The sequence below is a fragment of the Ammospiza nelsoni genome, chromosome 4 (genome assembly GCF_027579445.1).
Source record: "Ammospiza nelsoni isolate bAmmNel1 chromosome 4, bAmmNel1.pri, whole genome shotgun sequence".
NCBI classification, from domain to species: Eukaryota; Metazoa; Chordata; class Aves; order Passeriformes; family Passerellidae; genus Ammospiza; species Ammospiza nelsoni.
Window position 1 is genome coordinate 14,232,744 of NC_080636.1, and position 27,439 is coordinate 14,260,182.

General features: G+C 38.2%; 2 protein-coding genes across 11 annotated transcripts in view; both read left to right on the top strand.

Annotated features, from left to right (window-relative positions):
* The window catches only part of QDPR (quinoid dihydropteridine reductase), a 383,857-nt gene that overhangs the window by 242,050 nt on the left and 114,368 nt on the right, over positions 1-27,439 (top strand). The window lies entirely within an intron of this gene.
* The window catches only part of LDB2 (LIM domain binding 2), a 212,914-nt gene that overhangs the window by 51,087 nt on the left and 134,388 nt on the right, over positions 1-27,439 (top strand). For all 10 annotated transcript variants that reach the window (XM_059469731.1, XM_059469733.1, XM_059469732.1 and 7 more), the window contains one exon: positions 20,704-20,806. In XM_059469731.1, the coding sequence (XP_059325714.1) occupies positions 20,704-20,806 (103 nt within the window). The remainder of the gene's footprint in view (positions 1-20,703; positions 20,807-27,439) is intronic.

Genomic DNA, 27,439 nt, shown 5'->3' on the forward strand with positions numbered 1-27,439 from the left:
GCTGGTTCATAGGGAAGGCAGGACTGTAAATAGTGGGGCAGGACCTGGGGTTTCCTCTGAGAAATATTTTTGTCACCTGCTTTCCAATGTCATTTATTCTTCCTGCAGAACAAATTCTTATGTTTCAAATGCAAGGCACAAACCTGCTTTCCACTGCATTTTCTTACAATAACCAAAATCACCCCTGTATTAGTCCAGTCGGAGTGAAACCCATGAAGATTTAAATATTTTATCTCTGTAAAATTCAGTGAAGTTTACTGTGGAATTTCCTTTGGAAGCTTTTGTTGGGAAAAGATGCACATGCTGCATAGCTTGCTTTTACCTTTAGGCTGGTGACAGAGAAGTTCTGAAATAGTGTCATAATAAAGGGAGGCCCATCACAGGCCCTGATGTGAACATGACCTGTAAGAATTCTGGATTGAAAACAGCAGATTTGTTAATGGTCAGATCTTGTAAACTGGTAGTAGCTTTTTTCTCAGCTGGAAACTGTTTCTATTCATATTAAAAAAACAAGTATGTTCAATCAAAGCTTCTTGATCAATGAAAAATGAAGTTCTTCTGATCTACAGAGCCATAAACAAGACCCTTTAACCACTTTCCAAGGAGCTAAGGACTTGGCCATTGTTAGTTAGTTTAGGAGTGTAATTATCACCTTAGATATAATTAATAAAGATCAGTCCTAATGGACTGTTATTTAAAAAAAAGCATGGAAAAGCCAGGAAACCAGAAGGCACATATGCAAATCTGTCTTTCAATTAGAGTTATATCTACACAGCACCTCTTGATATTCACATATGAGAGGCCAGAGAAAAGGGAGGGACTGTGTCCAGGTCCTTGCAGCTGGTTCCCCTCTGAGCTGGTGTCATGTCCTGGGTTAGAGGAGCTGCTGACTCTGGGGCCTCAGAGTTTGTTACTGCCTCTGTAAGTTACTGCCTCCAGCCTCAGCCCTAGCTGTGAATCCCCTTATTTATCTGCATTTAAAACTGGATTTTCTTCAGTTAGTATAGCTCATTTAAATACGGCTAGTTTCCCATTTTTGAAAATCAATCATCATTTTAAAAAATTGTGGATACTTGCAAACAAAGAAAATTGCAGGGGATTATTTGTTGCAGTCATTGCCAGGGCTGGTGTGACAATTACTTCAAATTTTAAAAGTCCCCTTGACGCATGACAAAAAGGATTTTTTAAATTTGATGACAACTTGCAAAATAAAATAATGCACTCTTAAAATAATGTGCAATGAAATTGCTACCAAAATCTATCACTGAAATCTATGCTTTCATTATATCAAAAGCGTCAGTAATCACATATTTTGTGCTACGTTTTTTTCTCTTTGGTGCTACAACAGATAAGGTTTTACTAAGGTTGCATAATGTTATCCATGATAGCACCCAGTTTGCAGTTGCTGATAGCTTTGCCAGACTTTAACTGTTTGGCTTCTCTGTGAGGTGAAGCTTTTCACACTGCTTTTCTTCTTAATTGAATCTGTTTTGGAAAATTTCAGAAAAAATGATTCAAACATTTCCAGGCATTAGGCAATGGGAATATATATATTTTTTGACCACACTGAAAAGTCCTGGCAAACCTTGCTCTGAATAGCTGTAGCTTCCCCTCCCTCCCTCCCTCTGCTGCCCATCCTATTGTTTGGGAATACAGATTTGAAATTTGGCAGGAGGATGCTCTTTGTCTTACAAAATTCTTATGAAAAGCATCACATTGCGTGAACTTAAAAATCTTTGAGAAAGTGTAATGAAGGCAGGTGGGAAAGCGGAATCAGCTGAGAAAATAAATTGCTCTATCTTTGGAAGTATTGGTGGAAAGCAAGGGGGAAAGGGATATGAGCAGAGAAACAGTTAATTGAGGATGAGACAGTGATATGAACCTGGAAGTCAAAGGGAGTTACAGGATTTAATATTTACTACACAGAAGATCAGGCCTTGGAAACAGGCTTTTCAGAAGGGAAGATTTGTGGGGAAGGAGGGTCAGATGTCAACTATCCTGCCACCAGTAGCAGATGGATTGGGAAAGGATAAGTGAGCAAAAATGGGAAATGATCAAACATTTTTTACTGATATCTCAGCTCATCCCAAATGGGAGATTGTGCCTGGAGCACTACATTCTGGAATTGCCAGTGTATTCTGCCTCTGCTAATACACCTAATATGTTTTAAAATTTGTTTATGCTTGTAACTTGAAGCCCAGCAGCAATGAATTCTACAGCTTGTGCATTGCATGAAAAATTATTTCTTCTTACTGGGTTTAAAACTGTGAGCTAATTTTATTGTGTCCTCAGATTTTTTTTTGTAATTTATTTATTACAATGATGATTTTTGGACTGAATAATCATTCTCTACACACAGAAAGTCCAGAACTTTCATGACTTGCAAACCTCCATTGTACCCATCCCCAGTTACCTTTTTTTCCTGATCTGAAAGCATGTGGTTGGCCTCTTTTATTACTACATATCATTAAACCAACATTTCCATGGAATTATCCATAATGGTTCAGAGATTTTTGTGCCGCATGATAATAGCTAAGGTCCATTGTGGTTTAGATCTAATTAGGATTTTTTTCCCTCATATGCATTACTTTGCATTCATCAATACCCTCTGCTGTTTTATTGTTGTTTAGTATTTTAAGCTCCCCACAACTCTTTGCATTCAGATCAGCTAGCCAGAGTGACTCTCCATGCCTGGTAATTTTTTTCCTGCTGTTATCCGTCTTCTTTCAAAGTCCTACAAGACTCTACCTAACATCTCAGGTCCTTGGGAGTTGGGTAGGCAGCTTTCCTCTGCTGCAAAATCTTGCCAGTTATTTCTACCCTTTGTTTGCTATCTTTTAATGATTTATTAACCAGATCTTAGCCTTCCCTTCATTGAAACTTAGAATAAGATAAAAACTGTCTGCATTTCACAAAAAAAAAAAAAAACCCAAATGTTGTGGCATGGCATTCTCTAAGAAATTCTGGATGAACAAAGACACATACTCAGATATATAAATAGATGGACTTATGTACATAAGATCCTTCTTCTAAGTCTAATTCAGAATTTCATTATTAGTATTATAAGAAAATATCCTTGTCTTTAGGCAGCAGAAGAACCATTGTCCACTATGGTAAAAAACAATTGCTTGCAAATGATTAGACTTAAATGTTGGCAAAATATTACCTAAATTCTTAAGACAACTCTTGTGTTTATAAATCAACACCAGCTGTTCCTGTTTATGCAATACTTTGTAAACATAAAAGAATAAAATAGAATCTGATATGACAGCTCATATACCAAGATTCAGCTTTCTGCAAAAACAAATCAGGCCATTAAAAAATGCGGGTTTTGTGTCAGATATTCTAACAAAGCCAGCTAGTCTCATGGTAATAAATGTAACCATGTTTCTCTAATGCCTTTAGGCGTATGGCAGGTGCCTGGAAAGGAGATTCTAGAGCTAAGGCAGCAGAGAGATTTTGTTGCTCTCTCCTGGAAGGGACTAATAGAAAGTCCCCCCCTCACAGACAGCACCTGTCAAGCACTCCTGAGCCATGTCAGCTCCAAATTTGCCCAAAGTGCCAAATTCTGATTTCTGTCACAGAGATTCTGTCACAGGAAGGAAAGGGATCCTCCAAAGTCAGCGGGGTTTTCTTTCGTTTAATTGTCCTCAGATCATCCACAAATCTCTCTTAGGAGTGGGTGTATTGTACATTTGGTATACTCCTCTCTCATAAACTCAAAGTTAAAAGCTCTTGCTGATTTTGGTGATTATTTCTCATGCGCAGAGAGGATTAGATGTTAGCTAAAACCAGTTAAGTTTGAAAAAAAGGTAAAGTTTGGTAATCTCACAGCAAGGTGCATGGCCCTCAGAATGGAATGAAACCACAGGCTGCTTCCATGTGAAGTGTAGTGTGAGAGCCAGGCACCTCAGAGCAGAGTTTCGAACTAGCCCTTTGCTAAGGTGAGCACTAAACTCTTGATGGTGTGGTCTTTAGAAAAGGGGATTATTTTCTGGGTTTTTTTGCAGAAGTTCAGCATCCTATCAAAGCTGGGATTCACCCAGAGAAAGCTGTCTATCTAAATCCCTGAGGGTAGGGACCTAAAATTTTCTTCTCAAAAAGCAGGCACAGAAATGAGCTCTATTTTTCCTCTTAATTTTGTCTGGGGAAGGTAAGAGGGGATGTTCTTCACCCCTGCCAATGTTTTAATTTGTATTTGGATTGCCACTTTAGAGGTAAATCATGTGAATGTCTCAACTTACTGGATGTCAGAGCATGTTGCAAAGCAGTCTCGGTGTGTGTGAATTGGACTTTGAAGTCTCTGACCACTCTTTGCCATTCAGCCCATGAGATTGGTCTCAAGCTCATTGAAATGTAACCATTTCTTCCTCCTCCTTTGCCCTACAAACCCATATATTGTGAACATTGGATCAGGTGCAGGACCTTGCATTTGGCTGTATGGAACTTCATGTGATTTGGTTGTGTGGAAGCTCATGGCACACTTCTAGAGTTTGTCCAGGTCCCTCTGAATTCTGTCTCACCCCTCAGGTGTGTCAGCTGCCCCACTCAGCTTCACGTTGTCTGTGTCACTGATGGAGATGGACCAGCCCTGGTCCCAGTGCTGTCTGTCCCTCAGGGACACTGCTCAGCACTGGAGACACACTTAGGTGCCCTTCCTACCTACCAAGCTTTGTGCAACATCTGGAAACTGAAGACAAGAAATGCTGAAATCTCAGCTTTCCTGTTTAGGGGTTTTCTGGGACATGATATTTCAGGGGCAGAATCCACTAAATAGAACACATTATTTTGAAACTCTATTTTTAGCTTCTTTATTTACGACTTGGCAGACTCCTAGTCAGGAGGGGATAACCCTGGCCCTAGTGATAAGTTCTAACAACTACATGTTTATGCACCAGTAGGTATCAGGAGGTCAGTCATAAAAACCTGTCAGTTTGTATTACTTCTCTGTTGACTCTCTATCAAAGCATGAAGGAAATGGGAACTGCCATCTTTCTCTTCCTACCACTGGGTAGTATGTCATGAATTAGATAAAATAACCTGATTTTTTCTTATATTGGTGCAAAACATGGTCCCTTTGAGAACTAGAGGAAAAAACAATTAAATTTCTGTCTAGCTATTTAGTTATTGAAGCAGAGATACCACTTTTGCAGGTGAAGGCAATGGAAGTGTAGAATACATGCTGCTTCTGGGCCTTTTTAAAAACACATGGGCAGTACTTTCAGATGCTTGTGAATCTAGTCTTGAATTCTGGTCAGGTCTCCCCTAAGCATATCTCTTTGGATTTTAATGAACTGTTAATTTTTTAAGTTACACACAACAGGGAATTGTGAAACTTGCATCACCTTTAATATGTTTGGGTGACTTCCTTTTGATCGTAACACTCAAATCAAAGAAGCTGAATGAGATAAGAGAATATCAATGATGATAATGTTTTTTTCTCCATATGAGAAATTTATACTCTGTTCAACACCCTGCCTCCAAGTGAGCTTCCAGTTATTTGACATTGATGGCCATGAGAATGAACATGCACAATTAAAATATGTAAACCATTCTGTGCTTCTACTCAGAGCATAGCCAGGCTCTGAAGATTGTGCCATTGGCTGAAATTAGTCCTATTGAAGAAGAAAAGAGTTTGGAATTCCCTTTCTTCCATTGCTCATTTTTAAATGCATTTAAGGACACTCTAACTTCTCTCTGCAGCCATGGCTACAATTAGGTCAGACTTCTGTTCTTATAAGAAAACAAACTTTATTGTCTATCTAGAGGGCCTGACAGCTTTGATTTCAAGTTATTTTTTGATAGGATGAGCTACAGCTTGCAAAGTCTACAGCAGAAGAATAGAGGACTGAGATATTCTGAGCTTGTAGCAAGAAACCAGATACTAAAGACTTACAATTTCAGAGATCTGCAATTCTATCTATGTGCTCCAAGCACCACACCATGCAGAACAGGCACTGCTGCATCTCACCTCAGGTAGACCCTGTAGATCAGGAAGGCATCCAGGATTATTTTGATCATTGTCTGGATGGAAAAAAATATTTTCATTTTTATAATGAAAATGCATATGTATCTATATAATGCATATTCCTTAGAGCTGTTTACGATAGTAGTAGTCAATGTGGAAAAAAACTGTAGTTTGTTTCTCTTTATTTTATCATGAGTTTAAGTTACTTTTGTGTTTTTTTCCCTTTTAAAATCTAAAACATGGACACCTTGGAAGTACAAAAAGCATTACTTGATTAAATCTATGAAGTATACCTGGCAAGTGGACATTTTCTAGTAGTGCAAAAAGGTCTTTTCAAGTAGGAAACATAAGTTCTTAGAGCAATGGTTACTTCATACTGTATCACCTTTTCACCCTACATCTCCTAAGGAGACATTTATTATCCCTGACTGCTGTGCCTATTATCACAGGAACATTGTGGAACACCATGGTTCCTTTTATGTTTCCAAGGCACTGCTGCTGATGGTCTGATAGGTTAGATATTTCCCTAGGACATTCTTTATTGTGAGACTCATCATGTACAACATACACTTCTGTATTTACATCCCATCTTGACCACTGCATTCAGTTAATATCTATCTATCTATCTATCTATCTATCTATCTATCTATCTATCTATCTATCTATCTATCTATATCTCTATCTATATCTCTATCTCTATATATCTATATCTCTATATCTATCTATATCATCGATATCATTTATATCTATATCTTTATCATCTTTATCATCTATATGTATATAAATGTGTATCAGCTCACAAACCATAGTATCTTTTATCTGCTGCATACTACATAATACAGCTGAAAATATTCAGTATCTCTGCAGTTTCTAGGCCATGTGCCCTGGGCAGTTTGGTGTCACCTCTTTGACTGATTCTAATGAGTGCTTGGAATATTGGCAGAGGAATGAGGAGAGTACTGACAGTGTAATGCTGCTTGTGGTCCCTTCAGATCAAGGTGCACGAGTGTTTGCAGGGAGAGACAGGGAAGCTGCTTTGATTCTGTCCCTGTTCTGCAAGTCTATTGAGACTTCAGGACGTGAAGGCCTGTGATTGTCAGCTGTACTGGGGAGGGTTGAATCAAGTCAGAAGGAACTCAGTCCAGTCCTGACTCCTGCCAGATGCTGAGCCTTTCTGAACAAGTACATTTACAGGAGTCTGAACAAGGAACTGCTTGCTTAATTCAAAATATATTTGATCCTCAGTACACTCCTTTGCCCTTGCTGGTATGCCATGAGATACATGGTGGGCTCTCTGCTGACCTGGCAGCTACTGATGGGCTTCTTGCAGCTTTCAAATCTCACATGTGGAGGTTATAAAAAGTTCACATTCATTCTAGAATGCCTCAGGCCAGGGATAACTTGATATGTGATTTTAAGAAACAGATTGCCTAATCCAGGATATACTACTACTGAAGCTGAGAGCATCAACAAAAATGTGTGTCTGTGCATCTGATTTTAGAAAAAAAACTTTACAAATCAGAAAGTAGAACTAAGAGAGGAAGAGGTGAGAAAAAAAGACTTAGTAATTTTGTTTCTAGAGCTGAGAGGTGATCCTTCAGTGTGCCAGATAGAAATCAGGTGTAAAATTCAAGTGACTGGGTAAGAGCTCATTTAGAGGAGGAGAATCCTAAGAACATTCAGCACCTGAAACCAGCAGCCTCCAAAGACCATCTGTGCTATTTTGATATAATATTTCATTGAGGACCTATAGAGTGATCCAGCTACAATTTTGTAGGTTCTGACAAAACATAGGGCAAAGAAATATGATAACATCTCATAGTGGTTGTCATTGCACGAGTAGAAAACAAGCTGCTTGATGTGGATCTATATATTCTGGGCTGAGCTTGATATAAGGTTCTCCTAGTCTAAGAAGGCATTAGCACTGAATCCTTTCTGATTTTCTGTCTCACTTTCAGATGACAGCTCCTCTGGCAGTTAACACATTCCCAGAAATGGGACTGTGTAGTTTCTTGGCTTTGTCAATGCTATTGCTGCTGTCTCAGGCTTCTTGGTACTATGAACACAAATCTTTTAGGAAAGCTCTGAAACTGTGGATGCTCTGGGTTTATGGCACTCTAGGGAAACACAGTGTAATTAGGAAAAAAAAATAGGGTTCTGAACATGACCATTGTATATTTTAGTTAGAAATATGCAACTGTAATGAAACAGACAAACAATGGTGTGCTCAAAGTATATTTTATTGTTAATATATGAGGATTTAGATTTTTGAAAATAGGTCTGAGCTGCTCGATAGGGACACTTCTGTGAGCTCTTGAAGTTATTTCAGTCTCCTCTGCAGCAACTTTGTCCATACTTATCCATGTTATGCAAAACTGTTTTCTTTCTTAAAATAGTTTTCTGTGTGTTTGAGCTTTCTCACAGATTTATATTCTTTCTGGTTTTAAACATTTCGTATCAACACTGGTAGGTTTTTTTAGGCTGTAGGTACACATATGTCTCTAGATCCTATTCCTTAGCTGGGGAGGAAGGAAACTGCTTTTTCAAAAGCTTTGCTTGCTCTTTGTCAAGAGTTGCCTTCACCTGGCAGGCACTGAGGGTAAAAATCTACATCAGAAGTCCAAGGTGTCACTTGGCTCTTTGACTAATGTGAAAATGAAAATCAGAAAGACACATCAGTCCTTTTTTCACATCGTAGTTTGCTGGCTGGCAGGAACACACCAAGAAAGACCCGAGTTTCAAAGCAAATTCACGTTTTCTGTAAGCAAGTTTTCTGAATTGTCACTTTTTTGCACTTCTTTATGTACTGCAACCTTACACAGAAAAATTTTGACAGCATTAGAAAACAGGAAAGGCCAAATACCACTTCTGGCAATCTAAGAAATCTTAACTGAATCAGTTTTACTGATTTAACAGGTCCACAGAGTCTGAAGTGATTGGTTGTAGTTCATAGGAGGCCACTGTTGTAATGAAAAGATGTTTAAAATTTCATTAAATGTTTACAGACCCAGAGGTGAGGCCCCAGTAGATTATCATATACAACATAAAGGCATATTAAAAAAAAACCTACTACCTGTTATGAGCTTTGAACTGGATTGTATCAGGACTCAGCTTCAAGGATGACCTTAGTGGGTGATTTCCTTGACATATGTAGCTCACACTTGATTTTGCTTACTTTGTTTAAATTTAGATTTATACATTTTTCATGTTTAAGCAGTAGGGTAGCTAGTAAATAGACATTTTTTGTAAGTAATTGCTCATGTTGTTAGTAGTTGACTGACAGCAAATGAAAATCCTACAAGGATTTTTATACATACTTGTGGTAGTGATACAGCTAAGTGGCCACTTGGTAGGTGAAAGCTTTGTTTGTCTAGGGTTTTAGCATAATCATTAAATCACAGCTTTCTCTAATTGCTTCAGCTGCAGCCAAACTCAGTTGGATGGGATTCTGAAGCAAATGGAATTCTGTCACATTCAATATCAGTGTTTGCTTTATTAAATAGCATTTCTCTGGGGACCTGCATAGACTTTTGGAGTTTTTAATTTGTTACAGGATGTAGTAGCTGGCTTCTGTAAAGGAATTGTTCACCAAGCTGCAATTTTATTATTACTATTGATGCCTTTTTACTTTAAATGAGGTTGACAAGATAAGAGATGCCATTTAGAAGAAAGCTTTACTTACTTTCCTCAGTGAAGACTGAGTTTTGAAAGGGAGCACTTCTTGGTATGCATAAATTCTCCCATTTCTTTTGAAGTGAAAATTTAAAGTTAATAATTAAAACAAACACACAAACCCACTCTGTTATCACAACCTCTGTGCTTCATTCTCTCTATATTTCTTTCAGTGCCTTTCAGTGGAGTGTACCCTTTGATTTAGCAACCGTAACAGCCTTGTCAGTGATCTGTTACACTGTTCTACAATATTATAGCGGCAATAACAGTAAAAGTTTTGGTTCTAAGTAGATTTTTCATGGTGAGCAGGCAATTCAGACATCTCCATTTGAATCAGAATTTTAATTTGTAAATGCAAATGTCAGTTTAAAAAGTGCACTTCCTTGTGCTTCTCACCACCAAAACTTGAAAACTGTTGTGTACACTGAGAATATGCAAGTGTCTGGAGCCCAGCTCATCCTCACTTTGTCAAAGCCACCTGAACTGCTGATTTGTTCCTTTGTTAGTCAGATGTGGCTGTACCTGCCCAGCAGTGAGTGTTTTGTGCTGGGAAGGGTAGTGCTACCCCGCAGAAACAGAGCGCAGGAGTGGTCTGAGGGTCACAGGATAACTCATGAGAAATGTCACTATTTGATTTGTGTTGTCTTGACCTGGGATTTCCTTATATTTCAGATTACCCAGGACATAGGAAGATATACATAAGCAATTCTGTCTCTAGCTTAATTGTATTTTGGGCAGGAATTTTGTATCCAAATACAGTATGAGACTAAAAAAAAAGGGCTTAAGTGCCTTTATTTGCAACTGTGGCTAGCTGGGGAGTAAAGTTAGGAAGCCAGGCAAATAATCACATCTTCTTCATTTAAAGTATTTCATACTGGCAGAAGTCTTTAACCAGTTCTCCAACTTCTGTCTGCCACTTGGAGCTTTTTATATGAAACAGCAGGAACCTGGCAGCCTGGAGATCTTTGAGAATTGTGAGCAGAAAACTTGAACATCATTTATTGGTTTTCCTGCCAAGACTGTAAAAATCTAGACAAAGTAGATACAGTTGTTTCATCCAGCTTTTCACGTATTTTTGTCCTTCACTAAGCTCTCAAAGCCTCAACCAGTTTTCTTTCTGACTTTTAAATTCTTAGTAGATATATAGAATAGGATTTCTCTTACCTACCTTTATCCCTAAAAAAGTTACATGGCTAGACTGAACCATTCTCTAGGCTCCCTCTACAGACAGTGAAGAGACAGAGATCTGCAGGAGGCTTTTTATCTCACATGAATTTAGACAACTGTCTTGGGGTGAGATGAATCCCAGCCCTGTTGTCACCCTCTAGCTTTGATTCAGCAAATGTAACAAGTTCCATTTCCATGCTGGGATTTGGAGCCTTGTATAGAATATTCCAACATCTGATTTCCACTTAATTTAGTGGAAAATGAATGCATAAGTCTTTTAATTAGCTTTGAAAATCTCTGCCTTAATGTTTGATTAAGTTTGAATGCACATGTGTTTGTATATTTAAAAATTGCAAACAATAAATGTAGCTGTATTATTTTCAAATACCTGAGCATCTGATCACTGCAGCTGACCAGTGCTTCAAATGGCCACTGCAGATGAAACCATGCTGCATTGTTGAAAACTGGAACAAGTAAATAGAGTCTAAAATATAGACTTAATAACTTAATACCTCAACACTATCTTTTTTCTTATCTCTCTCTTAAGTAGAATTTAGATTCTGAAACACATTTAACATAGATAATATTTGTGGATAGAGTGACATCACCAGCTGACAAAAATGACTGTGATTACCAGTCCTAATAAGTACAGAATGCACACAGGAATTAATTTACAGTGTAGTTTTGCTATAAAAAAGTATTAATCCTTTAAAAATTTTTACAAGAGTGGGGCTTCTGATATGGGTTAAATAAAAAATGTGAATGAGCTTTTAAGGGACATAATTTGCAGGTCACTGTAACTCTTTTATGAAATTATTTTTTTATTACCACAGTGGAGGTTTTTGCTTAAAGAATATGCACTGGTTATGAAGCAAAGATATAGAGGGATTGTTCTATTACCTATACATAACAAAGAACTCATATTTGTGCCTTACCATTGCTTCTTGCCAAAATTTTTGTAAGGTGCCATAATGTTTACTTCTCTGTACTGTCTGGAATTATACAGTGCTTTTACAATTTCTTTGGGTGATACCTGGACACCCAAAACCACAGTCATATTATTAAACAATTAAATGCAGCAATATATAATTTAAAGTGTAGATATAGTTGTAAATTTTAAAATTAGTGGTTTCTTCAATACTTCTTTCTTGTTTTCTCTTTTTCTGACTAGTTGCTAAATTAAATTTTTGTGCATTACCTGTCCTTCATAAGAGATGGAACATAAAATACACTTGATCTTTTCCACTTCCTGTACCATCCCAAGATATAAGAGCTCTTCGGCTAGAGCTGTCCATTATTTTGATATGATCTTACCTGGTTGCAAAGCTTAATAGAAGTCATAATTTTGAGTTAATTAGACTTGCAGACTAGCAAAAGCATAGATGGATCTCAGCTCAGCAAAACATTTAAGCATATCCTTAATTTTAAAAGTCTCTTGATGAGTCTTAGCAAGAGTTTTCTCCAAGTCCTGTAGGGTAAAGTTGTGCTAGAGTTGTGTGTAATGGGCTGGGCTGGAGGGGACCCTAAAGATCATTGCTTCCAGATCCTCTGCACCTTTTACTAGACCACATTGCACAGAGCTCCAGCCAGCCCAGCCTTGGACACTGCCAGGGATGGGGCATCCACAGCTGCTCTGGCCAGCCTGTGCCAGTGCCTCACCACCCTCACAGTGCTAGTTAAAACCTGCTGGCTTTCGCTTTAGAGCCATTTCCCCTTGTCCTATCACTACATGCCCTTGCCAATAATCCCTCTCAGGCTTTCTTTCTGTATGTAGAGATATGTATCTCCTCATCTATATGTCTTTTCAATCCATATAATCTTTCCTTATGATGAAATCAACTATTTGTAGCTGCATTACCCAGCCCTTTCACTATTTGATACTTCTGCAAGACTCCACATTGTAACTAGGAGGATGGATTGTCTTACCTGTGTTTCCCTTTCCTACCTAGATTGCCAGATTCACACAAGAATAAGGAAAAATACATAGCAGAGTAAGTCTTTTAACTCAGCTGAAGAGGCATTTATGACCTCTCAAAGAACAGTCTGCTGGATCATAGTTTAGACTGCAGTTTTTCAGAATCAGAGGCCTCTGGAGGTCCCAGCTTTGTACGGGTCTCCAACGCACGTGGTGCTTCTGTGAGACTGCAGTAATCAAAGGGGTGGGGAGAGTCCACTGTGGAATGCAGGTCTCAAAGACTCTCCACCATGTTCCAATATAGTATTTAGAAGCTGTCAGTAATAATTTTTTTCACTGTAATAAATGATAAAGGGATTTGTGTTCACTAAATTTTAGAGCCTTGGGAGTTGGTGCAGTTGAATAGATAGACCTAGAGAGACTCATTTAGTAATCTTGCTGGGAATATCAGGTTTTTTTCTGTGCCCTAGTGACACATAATATTTGATGCTCTATATTCACTCATGGCAATACTAGTTATTGCCTTTTCATTGGGATAGATGGCGTAGCAGCTTCCATTTGCTCATAGAGATGGAAGTAAACAAGGTAAAAAAGAAACCAGGTCAAAATGTCAGAATAAAATAAGAACATTTGTATGGCTGACAGTAGTACATTAGATAATAGACACACTTAATATTCCAACTCTATAAACTATTCTCAAAGGCAGAGGCTGTGGGGTATTCTCTGGCAGAATAGAGAAATGTAACTGTGGTTCATTTGTGATAAACACAAAACTCAGGTCTGTGATTTGTCTGGAGTGATCATGGATTGAGAATACTACTAAGAAAATCTATTACTGTTTCCAGCCAGCCAGAGATATTTTCATGCCTATTGAAAAAAGGGCTCAAATTTAAAACAATTTTGAGTATGGATTTAGTATGCACCATATATATTCCAAGTACTAACAGATAATCTGCTGTGGGTGGAAGTGTATAGCTCTGTAAAAACTGCACAATTTGGTTGTTAATGCCCAGTCTTTTTGTTCTCACAGCCAGAATATAGGTCTTCTCCCTAGAGACCAAGTGCAATCTATTCCTTATATTTTAAAAGGACAAAAGAGCATCTTCTGCTGGTCAGTGCTGATATTGCTGTGAAATCTCAAGGATGATGCCACATTGGCAGCAAGGAATTGGCAGTGGAGTGTGTCTTGAGCCCAGCTTCACTGCTCTTTTCCCCTCTTTCTTTCTCCTATCCATTCTTGTGCACAAGTTTCAGGAATGGAAATAATGAATTCAAATTAAAGAAGCCAGTGAAATAACACATTTCACAAGTTAACTCCTTCTGCTCTGTAGTGCTTACAGACAAGTATTAAACTGCAGTCTCCTGTCTGCTGCAGGGGAATAGTCAAACATGAGAGAGTGGATATTTAAGAATTCATTTCTCTTTTGTCCACAAGCTTCAGTAAAATTTAAAGACTGACAAATAATAGGTTTTAGACCAGGCATTCTTCTCTGATTCTGTTATTAGACTGAATCAGGTATGTCTCTGTATTATCCTTTCCTGCCAACTTAAGTTAAAAATCTCTGTAATTTTAAGCACTACAATTTTAAAAGGATATCCAAATTGTTATACATGTGGCACCTGTGTAGATGGAAAAATCAGGTGGCTGAGATGTAGTGGAATTACTGTTCTTTTATAGCTGTGCGTAGACTGGTCTTGCTATTTGCCAGGCTAGTGAGTATTTCCCACAAATACTCTAACAAAAGGTATCTAATTTGGGCATATGTTAGTGGAAAGGGTCAACCATCCTTCTGAACACAAGAAAAATATTAGTTGTCCTTATTTCAGTGTCAGCATGCTTCAGTTAATCTAAACCCCTGGTAAAATTTCCCAGTGAGGACTTGCTATTTGTGACATAGAATTGACATTATCTCAAAGCACTGTATCTGCAAAGATGAGTTGTATGGCAGTGTCATTACAGCACAGTGTTTTTGCTAAAATGATGCTGATTCTCACCTGCCTGGGTTCAGAGTACAACAAGAAAATGGCATGGATCAATTTGTGTATTTTGCAAAGCCTCTCTCTTTTTCTATTATTTTTTCCCTCTCATTTGTTTCTGAAATCAAATAATTCATGTTTGATTTTCTGTTGTCTGATAGTGTACTGATTTATAGGCAATAAAAATAGGATCCTTGATATATTAGGCATTTCTAGTGAATGTGTAAGAGTAAGTCCCTATTATGGGCCTTTCCCTGGAATTCCTTTGGATTTTTAAACCTACTCCAGATTTACATGAGAAGCAGAGATGTTGCCCCCATTTTGCACCCCAGACAGTCTCTCTGAGGAGGTATTGCTGTGGGGATCTGTTGCATGATTATATTTTGCCTTTTCAATAAAACAGAAACTTGGTGTTTTTTCCTTACTGTAATTGAAGATAAGTTCCTAAGTGGAATGTAAACAATAGTTCAATTAATTATTAAGTGAGCTGAAGAGGCTGATATGTTTTGGGCATTGAGCAGAGTTTTGGCAAGACGTTGCAAGTGTATAATGGAACAGAAAACTACTTATGACCAAAGCCAAGTCTTAAAATCTTTTAGCCAGTTTTACTACACATTGTTTGAGAGATGGACTCCAGCCACAGTAGTAAGTGAAATAAAAGAAAGCAATGCCATTAAAACTGTGAATATGTGTGAAATAACAAATGGAAGGAATAGAGTGGGGCATTCCTGGCAGGGAAAGGAAGATGGAGATTCTGTAAGATATCACTAGGTGCAAGATTAAAGGTATATTTAATTCTGTGTAAAATATGCTCTATGTTTGAAATAAAAGAAATGAGATAGAATAACAAATGGAAAAGCAATCAAAGAGGTTCTTAAAAACTAGCCCTGAGTAACCAGATTGGTCCTCTTTCTCAAGTAGTCTTACTAACTATAGGGTACCAATATTCTTAGCAAGGATACCAGAAAAATAGGGAAGGTGTGCATGTTCTTGTATAACAGACAGCCATATATGGGTTTCCCACCTACATACATATGAGCATTCCACTCTTTCCCTCTGTTCATACTGTTTCCAGGAAAACCAACTTAGGACTCAGTATCTGTGGTCCATACTGAATGTATACAAATAGCAGAAAGCCCTATGCCAGATTTTAAAAGCATTGTGCTTTGCAGGGCCAGACCTACAGATGAGTACTCAAATTTCCAAATCTACGCAATTAAGATATATAGATCCCTATTAATTTGTTACTCATTTGCAATTTGTATCAGAATCTTAAATATATTGGGTAGAGACAATATTGGTCTAATTTAAAACTAATGGGGAAAATAATTGGTTTCTTGTATTTGGACATTTTATTTATCATGGTTTTTCCATTTGCTTTGAGTATAAACATCAATGTCAGATTTTTTTTAACCTGTGAGTTTTGTAATCTGTAATGGCTGTGGAGTCTTTCCAGGTGTATTTAATGGCATAATCTTATCTTGAACTGCATTTTGAAATGAAAGCTCAAGTGTAGTTTAATTTGCTGGCAACAGGAGGAGGGAAGGAATGCTGTTCTTTCCTTAGGGAGACAGCAGTTCCTTGTGCAACATTAACTTAAAAGAATATGAGACACATATATGTTGCCAACAGGAATGTAGATGTATAGAGTTCTGAAAATAGTAAGTGTCAATAGGGAAGGGTTGCAGATGCCAGAAGAAAAATGTAAGCTCCCAAGTGCACACTCTCTTTTTATTTTTGCCTTGTCCAATGCCAAGACTGACATTAAAAATTCAGGTTTTCTCTAAAAAGTGATTATTAAAAAAAAGTCTGACTTCAGAACAGATGTGTTTCCTGTGTGTGTTCAGAATTGTATTTATTTGTTTCTGTAACTCTGCTTGAATATGATATTTTCACCTCTTAGACATGTGCAGCCAAAAGCAGTGTGAGCGAGAAACCAAATCCAGGTTCTCACTAGGCATGAGCTGTGGAGCTGCTGCACAGGGGCAGCTCTGCCTGAGGCTGGTGGGCAGCAGGATCTCTGTACCCACTCCCCTTGGGAACACAGCACTTGTGCTCTGCACCTCTTTCCCCTGTGCAAAACACTAGCCTAGGAATCCGTAACAGGGCATTAATCCACTTAACCTGCACTGGCAGCAAACTGAACCAATTACTGCTTCTTCTGTCTGTGTTAGCCACCAAGTGTTCCCCCTGAGTTTCTTCTGTTTTATACAAAATACAGCTAGATCCTACTACCTTCTACCTTTCTTCCTTTGAGTCTTTTGGGGTTGGTTGCATGTGTCTTTAAACTCATTGATTGCTGTGGTTCTCAGCTAATTCCTTTAAGAGTGGGTGGCCCAGACTTCGCCGTAGTACTTCAGAAGTGGACAAGCTATTCCAGTTGAAGTCTTTCTAGAGATGTGTTTGCTGGAGTGGAAGGATATTGTATCTAAGACATTTCCTTTATTCCCAAGAGCAATTGATTGCCGACATATTTGCTTTGTGATCTGGACCATTTTCTACAATAGAAAATGGTTTAGTCAGTTTTCCTCATTTTGGTTTTGTACTTTTGTCACTTGGCTTTATTGAATTTCATCTTCATTTCAGATAATTTCTCCAATCTATCAAAATAATTTTGAATTCCACTTCTGTCCTGCAAGATATCTGCATCCTTTAAAGTGTGATTTCATGTACTGACTTTTTACATCAGTCCATTCTGCCTTCCAAGTTATTAAAAATAAAGGAATTTGAAGAAAATGCCATAGTCTCAGTTGGCCTCATATTCCAGTTGCAAGATCTATCACAGGCAAGTGGAAAAGCCTCATTTAGCTTGCAGACTCTTAATCATGTAAGTGTGTAAGGTGTAAAGAAGAACCCAGCTTGACTCTCAGATCACACAGTGAACGTACGGGACTTTTAGATGGAGGGGGAAAAAGAACATCATTGTACTTAAAATCTGATTACCCTTGCCAAAGAAAATCAGAGTAGGGGAAAAATATTGAAACAGTAGGATTCCATTTACTCAGAGACCCTATTCAGACTTGTGCCATGCTTCAAATTACAAATAATACCAGGGGTGGAGGGGATCAGAGGGAACAATGACAGTTGTGGAAGAAGTCGTTTTGCTGCTTGGGTACCTGGCCACAGCAGCACAGCATCTTCACTTTGACCCAACTTCCTGGCTGTGTCTGCCCCCTTCTCTCCTGTGACCTATTCCTTAAGTTTATTTTAATCCAAAATATTTTTAGAGAATTAATATTTTTTTGGTTATGTTTAGGCCATTATTTCAGTGTTTGAGCATGTGAGTGCACTACGTGAAAGGGAGGTTGCCATGGTAATTTCTCATTATTGTTGAATAGAAAAATAATTACTCTGGCAAAATCCCCCATAACCTGTCAAAGCATAAGTTAAAGATGCCTGAGGGCAGCCTTGCCTTCACCATCCCCTTTTTTACAAAAAAAGAGAAAAAAAGAAAAAGAAAAAAAGAAGAAAAAAAAGGGTTTTTTTTAATAACTGGATCCTGTTTTGGTTTGGCTGGGGACACCTCATTGGGTTTTGTTCACATTTGTCTTTGAGAGTAGGTGGGCTCACCTGTGACAAGGGTGGGACAGAAAATTAATCAGCAGAGCATTTCAAAGGTTGACAGGATTTATATACCCTTTTTTAAGGTTGGGTTTTCTGTCTGGGGGTAGGGTGTTGCATTTTATATTCTTCTTTTTTCCTCACCTAATATGCAAAAGCTTAATATAAAGACTTCAGACCATGTTCAAACTATGAGAAAGTCTGGATATTTCATCTAACCAGGGAGGAAATCCACATTTTTCTTGCTTTCAAGACTTCTTGGGAACCCGCATGAGAGCAGATCTGTGTGGTTTTGAGGTGAGGCCCTGCACTTTCCCTGCTCCTGGCTATGCCATGCTGTCCTTTTTGTTCCCCTGTCATTGGATGCTACAGGAGTAGCTCCAGTGATACCCAACTACTGCATTAACAAGAGCTGCAAATGTGGTGTGTGGCATTGCTGAAATCCTTCCCTCCACTCTTCCTTCCCTATGACGAGTATGTCCAAAAGGTTCAATGGTACTGCAGCCTCTCTTTAGCCAAATGGCAGAGGGGGAGCTCACAGCTACTTGTTGGACAATACACCCTTGTATGGGCTTTTAATGCAGCCCCCAGGCTGTGCTGAGTGCAGGGCCCTGTGCAGGGGTGTGTTGGACACCTGTGAGTGTTTCATGCTGACCACTGTGTGTTACATGCTGACCACCGTGTGTTTCATGCTGACCACCGTGTGTTTCATGCTGACCACTGTGTATTTCATGCTGACCACCGTGTGTTTCATGCTGACCACCGTGTGTTTCATGCTGACCACTGTGTGTTTCATGCTGACCACCGTGTGTTTCATGCTCACTGTTGTGGCTGCTTGGCTACTCAACACAGCAGCGTTTGCACGTGGGAACACTCATCAGGTTTACACCAGGAAAGAACAACAGCTCTCTGTGACAGCAGATTTCTGAGATGTGGGGACAGCTTTGATACCTCTTTGTGTGACTGAATGGCAGGGCTGTATGATCCTGTCACTGCCAGGTTGGATGAGCCTTGGCAGGGAAAGTGTATAACAGGCTCTGACTCAGACAAGAAGTCTCTCTAGGGTCTCTGGAAGGAACCAGATTGTTAAAACCTGTCCTTACCATTTCTCCATTGGATGCTTGACAAAAAATCAAAGTGAAATTGAGAGGAATATATACCTTGCTTCACATTTTGGAGTGAAATCCAAAAGTAACATCATCAGGAAATACAGCAGAAGAACTAAAATCCCCAGATTGCTCTGCATGTGTACATAATGAATATGATAGGTGCATATTTTCTTTTAAATTGGCATTTCATCTCAGGATCTTTTCCTGTGAAGCAAACATTTGTTTGCTTCATATCTGGCTTAAATCTAAATTGCTCAGGCATTAAGAGGTGCTCAGGCATTAAGAGGTGCTCAGACCTCACTGCTCAGTGAACCTGGCCTTGCTCTCTGGAAAGAAAGGTGCTGTGAGTGGGATCCAGTGGCTCTGAGGAGTGCAGCACTGACCTTGTGTGCTGCAAGTCTTGGGGCCTCAAAGGAGCAGAAAAGACTGAACCAAAAATTTAGAATCCAGCTATTAAATATAACAATAGCTTTCAAATGAAACAGTTTATGGGTTTTGTGTTGCCCAACTTGTGTAAAACCCTTGCAAGCTGGGCAACTTGCTCAGGTGCTAGACATTGAAGTTTGGGTGCCTGTTGTTGATCATCCCGGTCTGAAAATGCCTGGTTCAATTGATAAAGTCAAGAAATCTCCTGTAATGCTGTGTTAGTATGTGTTTTACATTGTTCACTATTTTAATAATTGCCCTGTCCCAGCTATGTGTATTACTGTGAGTCTAAGTATGCACAAGTCATCTTAACTTCTTTTTTTCACTTTTTGTATCACACTTAAAAGTAAAGATTTCTCACAACAATTACATTTAAGTAACTAGCTGGTATTTAATCAACCTGAAGTACTGTATTTATATTAAATGCATTGGAGTAGAATGGCCATTATATTTAGTTTCTAAATAACTTTCTTGTCATCTTGTGCTGATGATGAGGTTATGTAACATTATAGAATTAAGTATGAAGGGATTTTTCATTACCAGGACCAAGCATTTGAGACACACTGCCCAGAAAAGGAGGGAAAACTCATAATTGCTTTATTTGCAACTGATGTATAAAACTATATCTAACATTTGGAGAAAAAATGTTATGGAAAAGAAAGTTTTTACATATTTAGTATGCTGGATAAAATTAAAATTTATTATACAGTAAGTTAAACACTTCAGTTTTTTTCCTAAAATAGAACTTTATCTAGGAAAAGTTAGTTTGAAATGTCATATAGACATCTGTACCCCAAAACCATAGGTGAAGAAGCCAAAGTAGGTGTGATCCTGCTGAATTTCTTTTACAACAGATGAACATATTTTCATTTTACCTCCTGTTAAGTGAATGATCTGTTGCTTCCTAGGATAGTGACAACCTCTGGTGGGATGCCTTTGCAACTGAATTTTTTGAAGATGATGCAACCTTAACACTTTCATTTTGTTTGGAAGATGGACCAAAGCGATACAGTAAGAAATGTATATTTTTTGTTCTAATGTTAAGTATGAGTTTTGAAAAATAGTAAACAGTTTATCTGTACAAGACAGATGCAACCCTGGCAATGACAAAGTCACTTGTGTATTGTCAATGACTATTAAGTTACATTAAAGAATTCCATGAATTGGGAATCCGTTTTTTATGGAATTCCTCTGAGTTTTATTACATGAAAATAAATTATTTCCTAGTGGAAATAATTTTTGGATTTTTTTTTTAATTAATGTGGCTGTTCTTGCACTCTTTGGTAATTTGTCTTCTGCAAAATTCAAGTGTTGAGTCTTGTGGGCAAAATTGTTCACAGAAAGGGAACTTTATAGCAAATTTCAGTATTATGGCTGGAAGGGCCTCCAAAATTAGAGGGATCAGAAAAACAACAAATTAAAATCTATATCTTTGCTGATGAAGATAAGTGTTATTCCATCAACAGTGTGGATCTGTGCTGCTTGCCCACATCAAGGACCAGCCTTGGATGCTGTCTAAGCAGCAGTGGAAGTGTAGAATACTCTCAATTGAACACTAAGTGAAAGCTTGAATAAAAGTGAAGCGGTGAATAAATCTGATGGCATTGGAATCCATTGCCTGCACACACTGAGCAGCAAAAAGGGATAAAATTCATTGAACAAATTGTTTGAAGTGAATAATTCACTCAGCTTTAACACCAAGCAACAGAGAGAAGTAAACATTGACAAACTGCATTACCGATTGTTTGACTCCATTCAGAGTGACCCCTGCTTAATGGTGACAGATTGTGCTCTCTACTTAATGTTCTGAATCTTTTGAGGTTCTTCTTTTTCATGAGTGACTGTCAGCCTATCACTCACATACTTCTAATTCCTATTATCAGTTATCTCAGGTATTTATTTGACAAGTGTTACCTTCTTCTGAAGAAAAAATAACAACCACTTTGAATGCACGTTTCTGGGATTAGTGTTGACAGAATTACAGTTTCTTGCCTTTCAAAGCAAGTGATAACTCTCTAAAGGTCCTCAAATTACAGCCTATAGCAACGTTGGGAACAGCTGATCTGTCCTGATTAGGTTGAGTCAACTTGTCAGATATCAGATTTGCTAGTTGTGTTATCAGTCCAGAAGGCACAGATACATCAGCAAAAAAGCAATTAATGTCCAGTTAGATCAGAGGAAGTTGTGATTCTGGAAAACGGTGCTGCATATGAAAGAATTTGTCAACGTGTAAAATACTCCTGTTGTCACAAATGCTTGATAATGGTTGTATTGTCTGTAACTGGGACACTTTGGCATGAGGTAATACTGGGTTTCTTAGCATTGTTGCTGATAAGAATGATTGAAAGATCAATTTACTGTAGTCATGGTTTTAAAAGTGACTAGTACACAGAATTTTTCCTCTGGTTTTAATTTCTGGCCTCTGAACAAACTGATTGGTTTATTCTCAACATCTGGAATTGAAGCTCAGCACTTAAGGCTCTTTGCTGGTAATTAATATTTCCTTTCCTTTGTTAGTTAATTTTTACTAGTGAATAGTTAATAGTAAATCAATAGTTACTGACTACGGTATTAGTGATGATTTTTGACATGAGCAGTATTCCAACTCAGGGAAACTCTGAAGAGCATGCTCGTGGCTGTTCCAGTTTGAGACTTCCATTGCTTTCTGACAAGGCTTTGGGAGCAGTTCAGAGGCCTCTGTGCTGACCAAGTCCCTGCCTGGGGACACCTTTGGCATTGCTTGTGGTGGCTGCAGGGTGGAGGCTGCATGCTCAGAGTAGCTTTCTCTTCCTAGCTGGGAACTTTGTGTCCAAAACCACATCCAGGAGTTGAGAACAGAGAAGTCTGCTCCCCTTACAGCTCTCCGTTTTACTTGCCCAAGCCACGCCCATGCTCTGCTGTTCTCTTATGGGTGCTCTTGGCATTGCCCAAGAACCACAATGGCACCCAGAACTTCTATTCCAAGCTGCTGGAATTGCTGACCAGGGGCTGTGGCTCCTGTTAGGTGAGTACAGCTCGTGGTTGCAGCACCAAACATGAGGTTCTGAAAGGGGTGAAACAAAATTGTCCTCTTCTTCATCTGTGCTGTCTCCAGCAGGACGCCTGCCTCCTTGCCTAGAGAGTGTGCTCTTTAGGGTGGAGAGGGCATTAAAAACATTGGAACTGGCAGAGAGGAAAGAGAAAAGACAAATTGTTTGCTCTCATTCTTGTAGGCACAGATAGTAATGGAGGGAACCAAGATAAGGCCCAGGAAAGGAGAAAAAGGCATCCTTTGAGAAGCTGTTTATAAAGCTGAAAGTGATGAAAGATGCCAACTCTTGCCTTTGCTCTAGGATTCAGGTCAAAATTGCCTGCCTTTGTCTTGCTTCAGCCTGTGAAAGCTCTGCTTACATCTCTGACATTGGTTGTGGCCACCACCAATTTTTTTTTTCCTTTGGGCAATGTTTTCCCTCTTCTGAGAACTAAAATATTCTTTTTTGGAGCAAACAAATTCAAAGAAACCCATTGCACGTGTGCGTGTGTGGAAAGGACAAAAACTTTTTTGCTGTCCAGGGCCTCGTTTTTCTCTGGGTTATGGCAATTCCCTGCCCATTTCCCTCCTCCTTCTCAGGGGCTATTTAGCACTCAGTTTTGCCCCAGGTTCCTTCTTCAAAGCCCCTCGAGAATGTTGTGGGAGGCTGCTGGGAACTAATCTCGAGTGCAGTTCCCAAATTTATTTGGGACTTTTTTCTCTTGGTTGCTGTAGACTTTTCCTTTCTGTGAGTTTGGTATCATAGCCTGTTTCCCATCTGGCTCTCTCTGCCCTCTGCTCTTACCTGAACAGTCCAATTCCACAGCCAATGCAAATGTTCAGAGCAGGCCTGTGAATCAGTGTTTGCGTAAATGGTACAAGATTTTTTTTTTTAAAAATTACTTTTATTTGCCTCCCTCTTTGGTTAAACTTTAATATACAGTTTTGTCCAAGAAATTATAAGGGTTGTGAACTCACCTTTTTTTTTTGTTGTCTCAGAAAACAAAGTTGGTTATTTACTTTCGTGGCCCAAAACTGAAGCTTTCTGAAGAAAACAAAATATTTTTAGGTGTTTCACTCATGTTACCATGTTTTAGAGCACTCCTCTCTATACTGAGAAAAGCAGTTTTCTTCCCTTTGCTGTTCTCAATGTTTCTCGTCAACTGTCAGCTCTGAGATTCTTTCATTTGTAGGGAAAAAGAAGATGTGGTTAAAATGGTGGTTTTAAGTCACTGGGTTATGTTTACTTTGATTCACGTCTGGCAACACTATGTACTGATACTTGAGCCAGCTCTAAATGTCCCTGTATCTGCATGGCACAGCATGTAAAGGTACTTACTTATGCCCTGGGAAGAGCAGAGGTTTGTTACTTCAGTGATGCACCTGTGTTAATTAATTTGATTGCCAGGTTTGTTAGACCTGGACCTAGTTATCTGTGCAGAACAATATTCTGCCTTGGATAGATGTGACTTGAAAGCCCAGCTTAACTTTTTCATGCAGAGATTCTGTGTCAGACCAGAAATAGCTGCTGTGCCCATCTTTGCAGCTCCTTTTGTCTTTCTTCAGTATTTGATTTCTGTACATGCAAGAACTTTACCTTCTGCAATCCTTTCTCCCTGGCACAGTGTTCCAGAAAGAAGATACTATCTTCTTTCAAAGAGACACTGAAAATATGTTTTTCTCCTACTTGCTTATACCCCTCAGCTATTCTTTTGGTCTGCTATTATCTATGAACCCTACTTATGTTACTGAATTCTATGTTGAGATTTTAATGAAAATGCTGCAGAAAATAAAGATATATTTTAAGTTAACAAAGGTGTAAGTTATGCATTTCTCTTGTCTGGCTTTTCAGGGTAGCATGGCTATCCTGAGATGGAGAGAAACCTCACACATTCCAATGCTTAAAAACAAGGAAAGATTCCCAAAAGTAGAGATGCTACCTGTCTTACACTGCACTGAATTATAGTCAACAGAAACTAGGATGTAAACACATGAAGTTCATTCTACAGTGAGAGCAAAAAGAAATTTGCTCTAATATATTATGCCCTGATTTGATTGTTCAAGAAATAAATAGGATTTAAACAAAATCAAAGAAAGAAAATATGCCTAATGAAGCAGAATTTTTGTTTCCTTGTTGTGGATAAAGCATTCATTTCCTGTTAAGAGGCTTCTATCCCTGTAAAAGAGTAAATACTAGACTCTGATCCATTGTTGCCCAGGTTCTTTGTTTCTCAAAGACAAAATATTTCCCGAACAGATAAGAGAAACAAGTTTGATTGACAGCTCTTAGCAGAGTCTCATCAGCTGCTGTGCTGACAGCCTGGTGATGCGCACTGTGCTGATGTGGTGGGGACTGACAGGTGATTGACAGCCCAAGACTGGGGAGACAGGAAAGATGAAGCATGCTCAGTAAGAATAATGTGCAGTGTTTATGCAGCACTGCAGAGAATAGGAGCTAGAAAGTTAACTCTTTCAGGGAAAGTGATTTTCTAACACATAATGAATGCAGTTGCCACTGTACAGAAAATTAGAGCTTCTCTACGTTTCTCTTCTGTTCACTAAATGATTTCTGTCCATGGAGGAAGTATAATGCTGTGAGGAAGCAAAAGCATGAGCTATTACATTTGTAGCTGTAAAAAAATTTCATGTGTGGTAGATATGATGGAGTCCTCAGAATGGATTTATTTAAGCTTATAGATGTAGAATATATTGAGAATTTCAGGCACTTTTTATAGGCTTTCATCACCCAATTTTATATGGCATTGCATAATGTTACACAGTAGAAATTTCAAAAGGAACAATTTGATCTCTTTGCTCTCCCTATCCTTAGGAAAATATAGTGATTTCAGTTTTATTGTTGCTCTGAATCTGTAGCTGATAATTGAATATGTATTTTCTGTTATAATTTCTACTGCAGTTTGTGTGTGGAATGTACAAGGTAACTATACCAGGCTTTGCATTTTATGCCTCTTTTTTTTCATTCTCTCTACTTGGCTCATGAACCGAGTTTGATTTTTTTCTTTTCATTTCAAGAAAGAAAGAAAGAGAAAGAGAAAGGAAAGGAAAGGAAAGGAAAGGAAAGGAAAGGAAAGGAAAGGAAAGGAAAGGAAAGGAAAGGAAAGGAAAGGAAAGGAAAGGAAAGGAAAGGAAAGGAAAGGAAAGGAAAGGAAAGGAAAGGAAAGGAAAGGAAAGGAAAGGAAAGGAAAAAGGAGGGTGGGTTGGTTTACTGGGCAATAGTTTCAGAGTGAACTTTGGACCAAGCTGCAAAATCATCAATTTCAAAGTGCTTATCTAAGTTTTTATGTGTGCCTTTAGAATATATTGCATAAGTGTATTTCAGATTTTACTACAAATTATTCAATTAATACACAGCAAGGAAGCTGCAACAGATTCATTGTGAATTGGTTCCTGTTTTTATAACCAGTGCAATGCAGGTAACTTTAAAGCCCTTTATTGAAAAAAACTTGCAGGGGTTAATGGTGAGAAGCTACATCTAGTGGGTATTTCTTATAAGCATATTTTGGGAACAAACAGGGAAAGTTCATTACACATTACCCACGTGAATAACTATTTTCAAAAAGATGGTTTGAGGGGCCAGCATGCTGCATTATCACCCCAGGTTTCTAAAACTCTCATCTAGCTTCTCTCCTATAAGTATAAGAGAGAAAATTAAATTTGCCTTGAGAAAGAGATTGTTTTATTTCCAGGAACATCTTTATTTTTCCCTTTATTTTTTTTTCACAAGAAATCACAGTCATTAAATATCATTTGAGCACTCAGGTACAACACAGTAAATTGGCCTAGCTTTGTGAGACAGCTTATTCTGTGCGACTCCCTGGTTCACCCTTATATACCACTATTCCAGTTCTGGGGTTTTTCAAAGTTTCTTTGTAATAGTTTTGAATTTAATTTCAGAACATAGGTAAAAATTTCATCAAAATCAGATGTAAAAGGTCCACAATTGCCTGAATCACATTAGCCCCTCCATCCTCCAGCTAATGATTTCTAATTAACAATTACTTTCTAAAATTGATGTTTTAAAGAGTTCTCAATCAATTTTACATATGCTCTGTGAAAATTGTATAGTAATAAACTTTAGTAAGAATATAAGCAATGCATTAGAAAATTGAATGCTTTACAGGTGTCTAAGTGTATTACAGCCCTGCACTTATCTTTATCACCCAAACTTTTGTAAGCTCATCAAAGAATAAAATGAGATTTGTTTGACAAGAGCTATTTTGCATAAACCCATGTTGACTGGCATTAATTACATCCCTTTCACTTCAATATTTGTCAGTTAAATCCTGTATAATTTTTTTCACTATTTTGTCTGGATTGATATCAAGCAAGTGTATTATGTTATGCTGTTCCCTGACTCTATAGTATCCCTTAAATATCAGCTCAGCAGTAGCGGATTTTTAAAATTCCCTCAGTAGTTCTTTTATTTCTTTAATTAATATTTTATAATACCAGATAGAAATGGGAAAAAAACCCCTTAGAACTGATAATTTCAAAACATTTACTTCTCATAGTTACTGTTTAAGATCCATCTTAGTTGTCAATGGACTAGAAAGCACTTTTCACTCAAGAGCAACATTCTTTCCAAAAGTAGAACAAAAAAGCTTCTTATATGT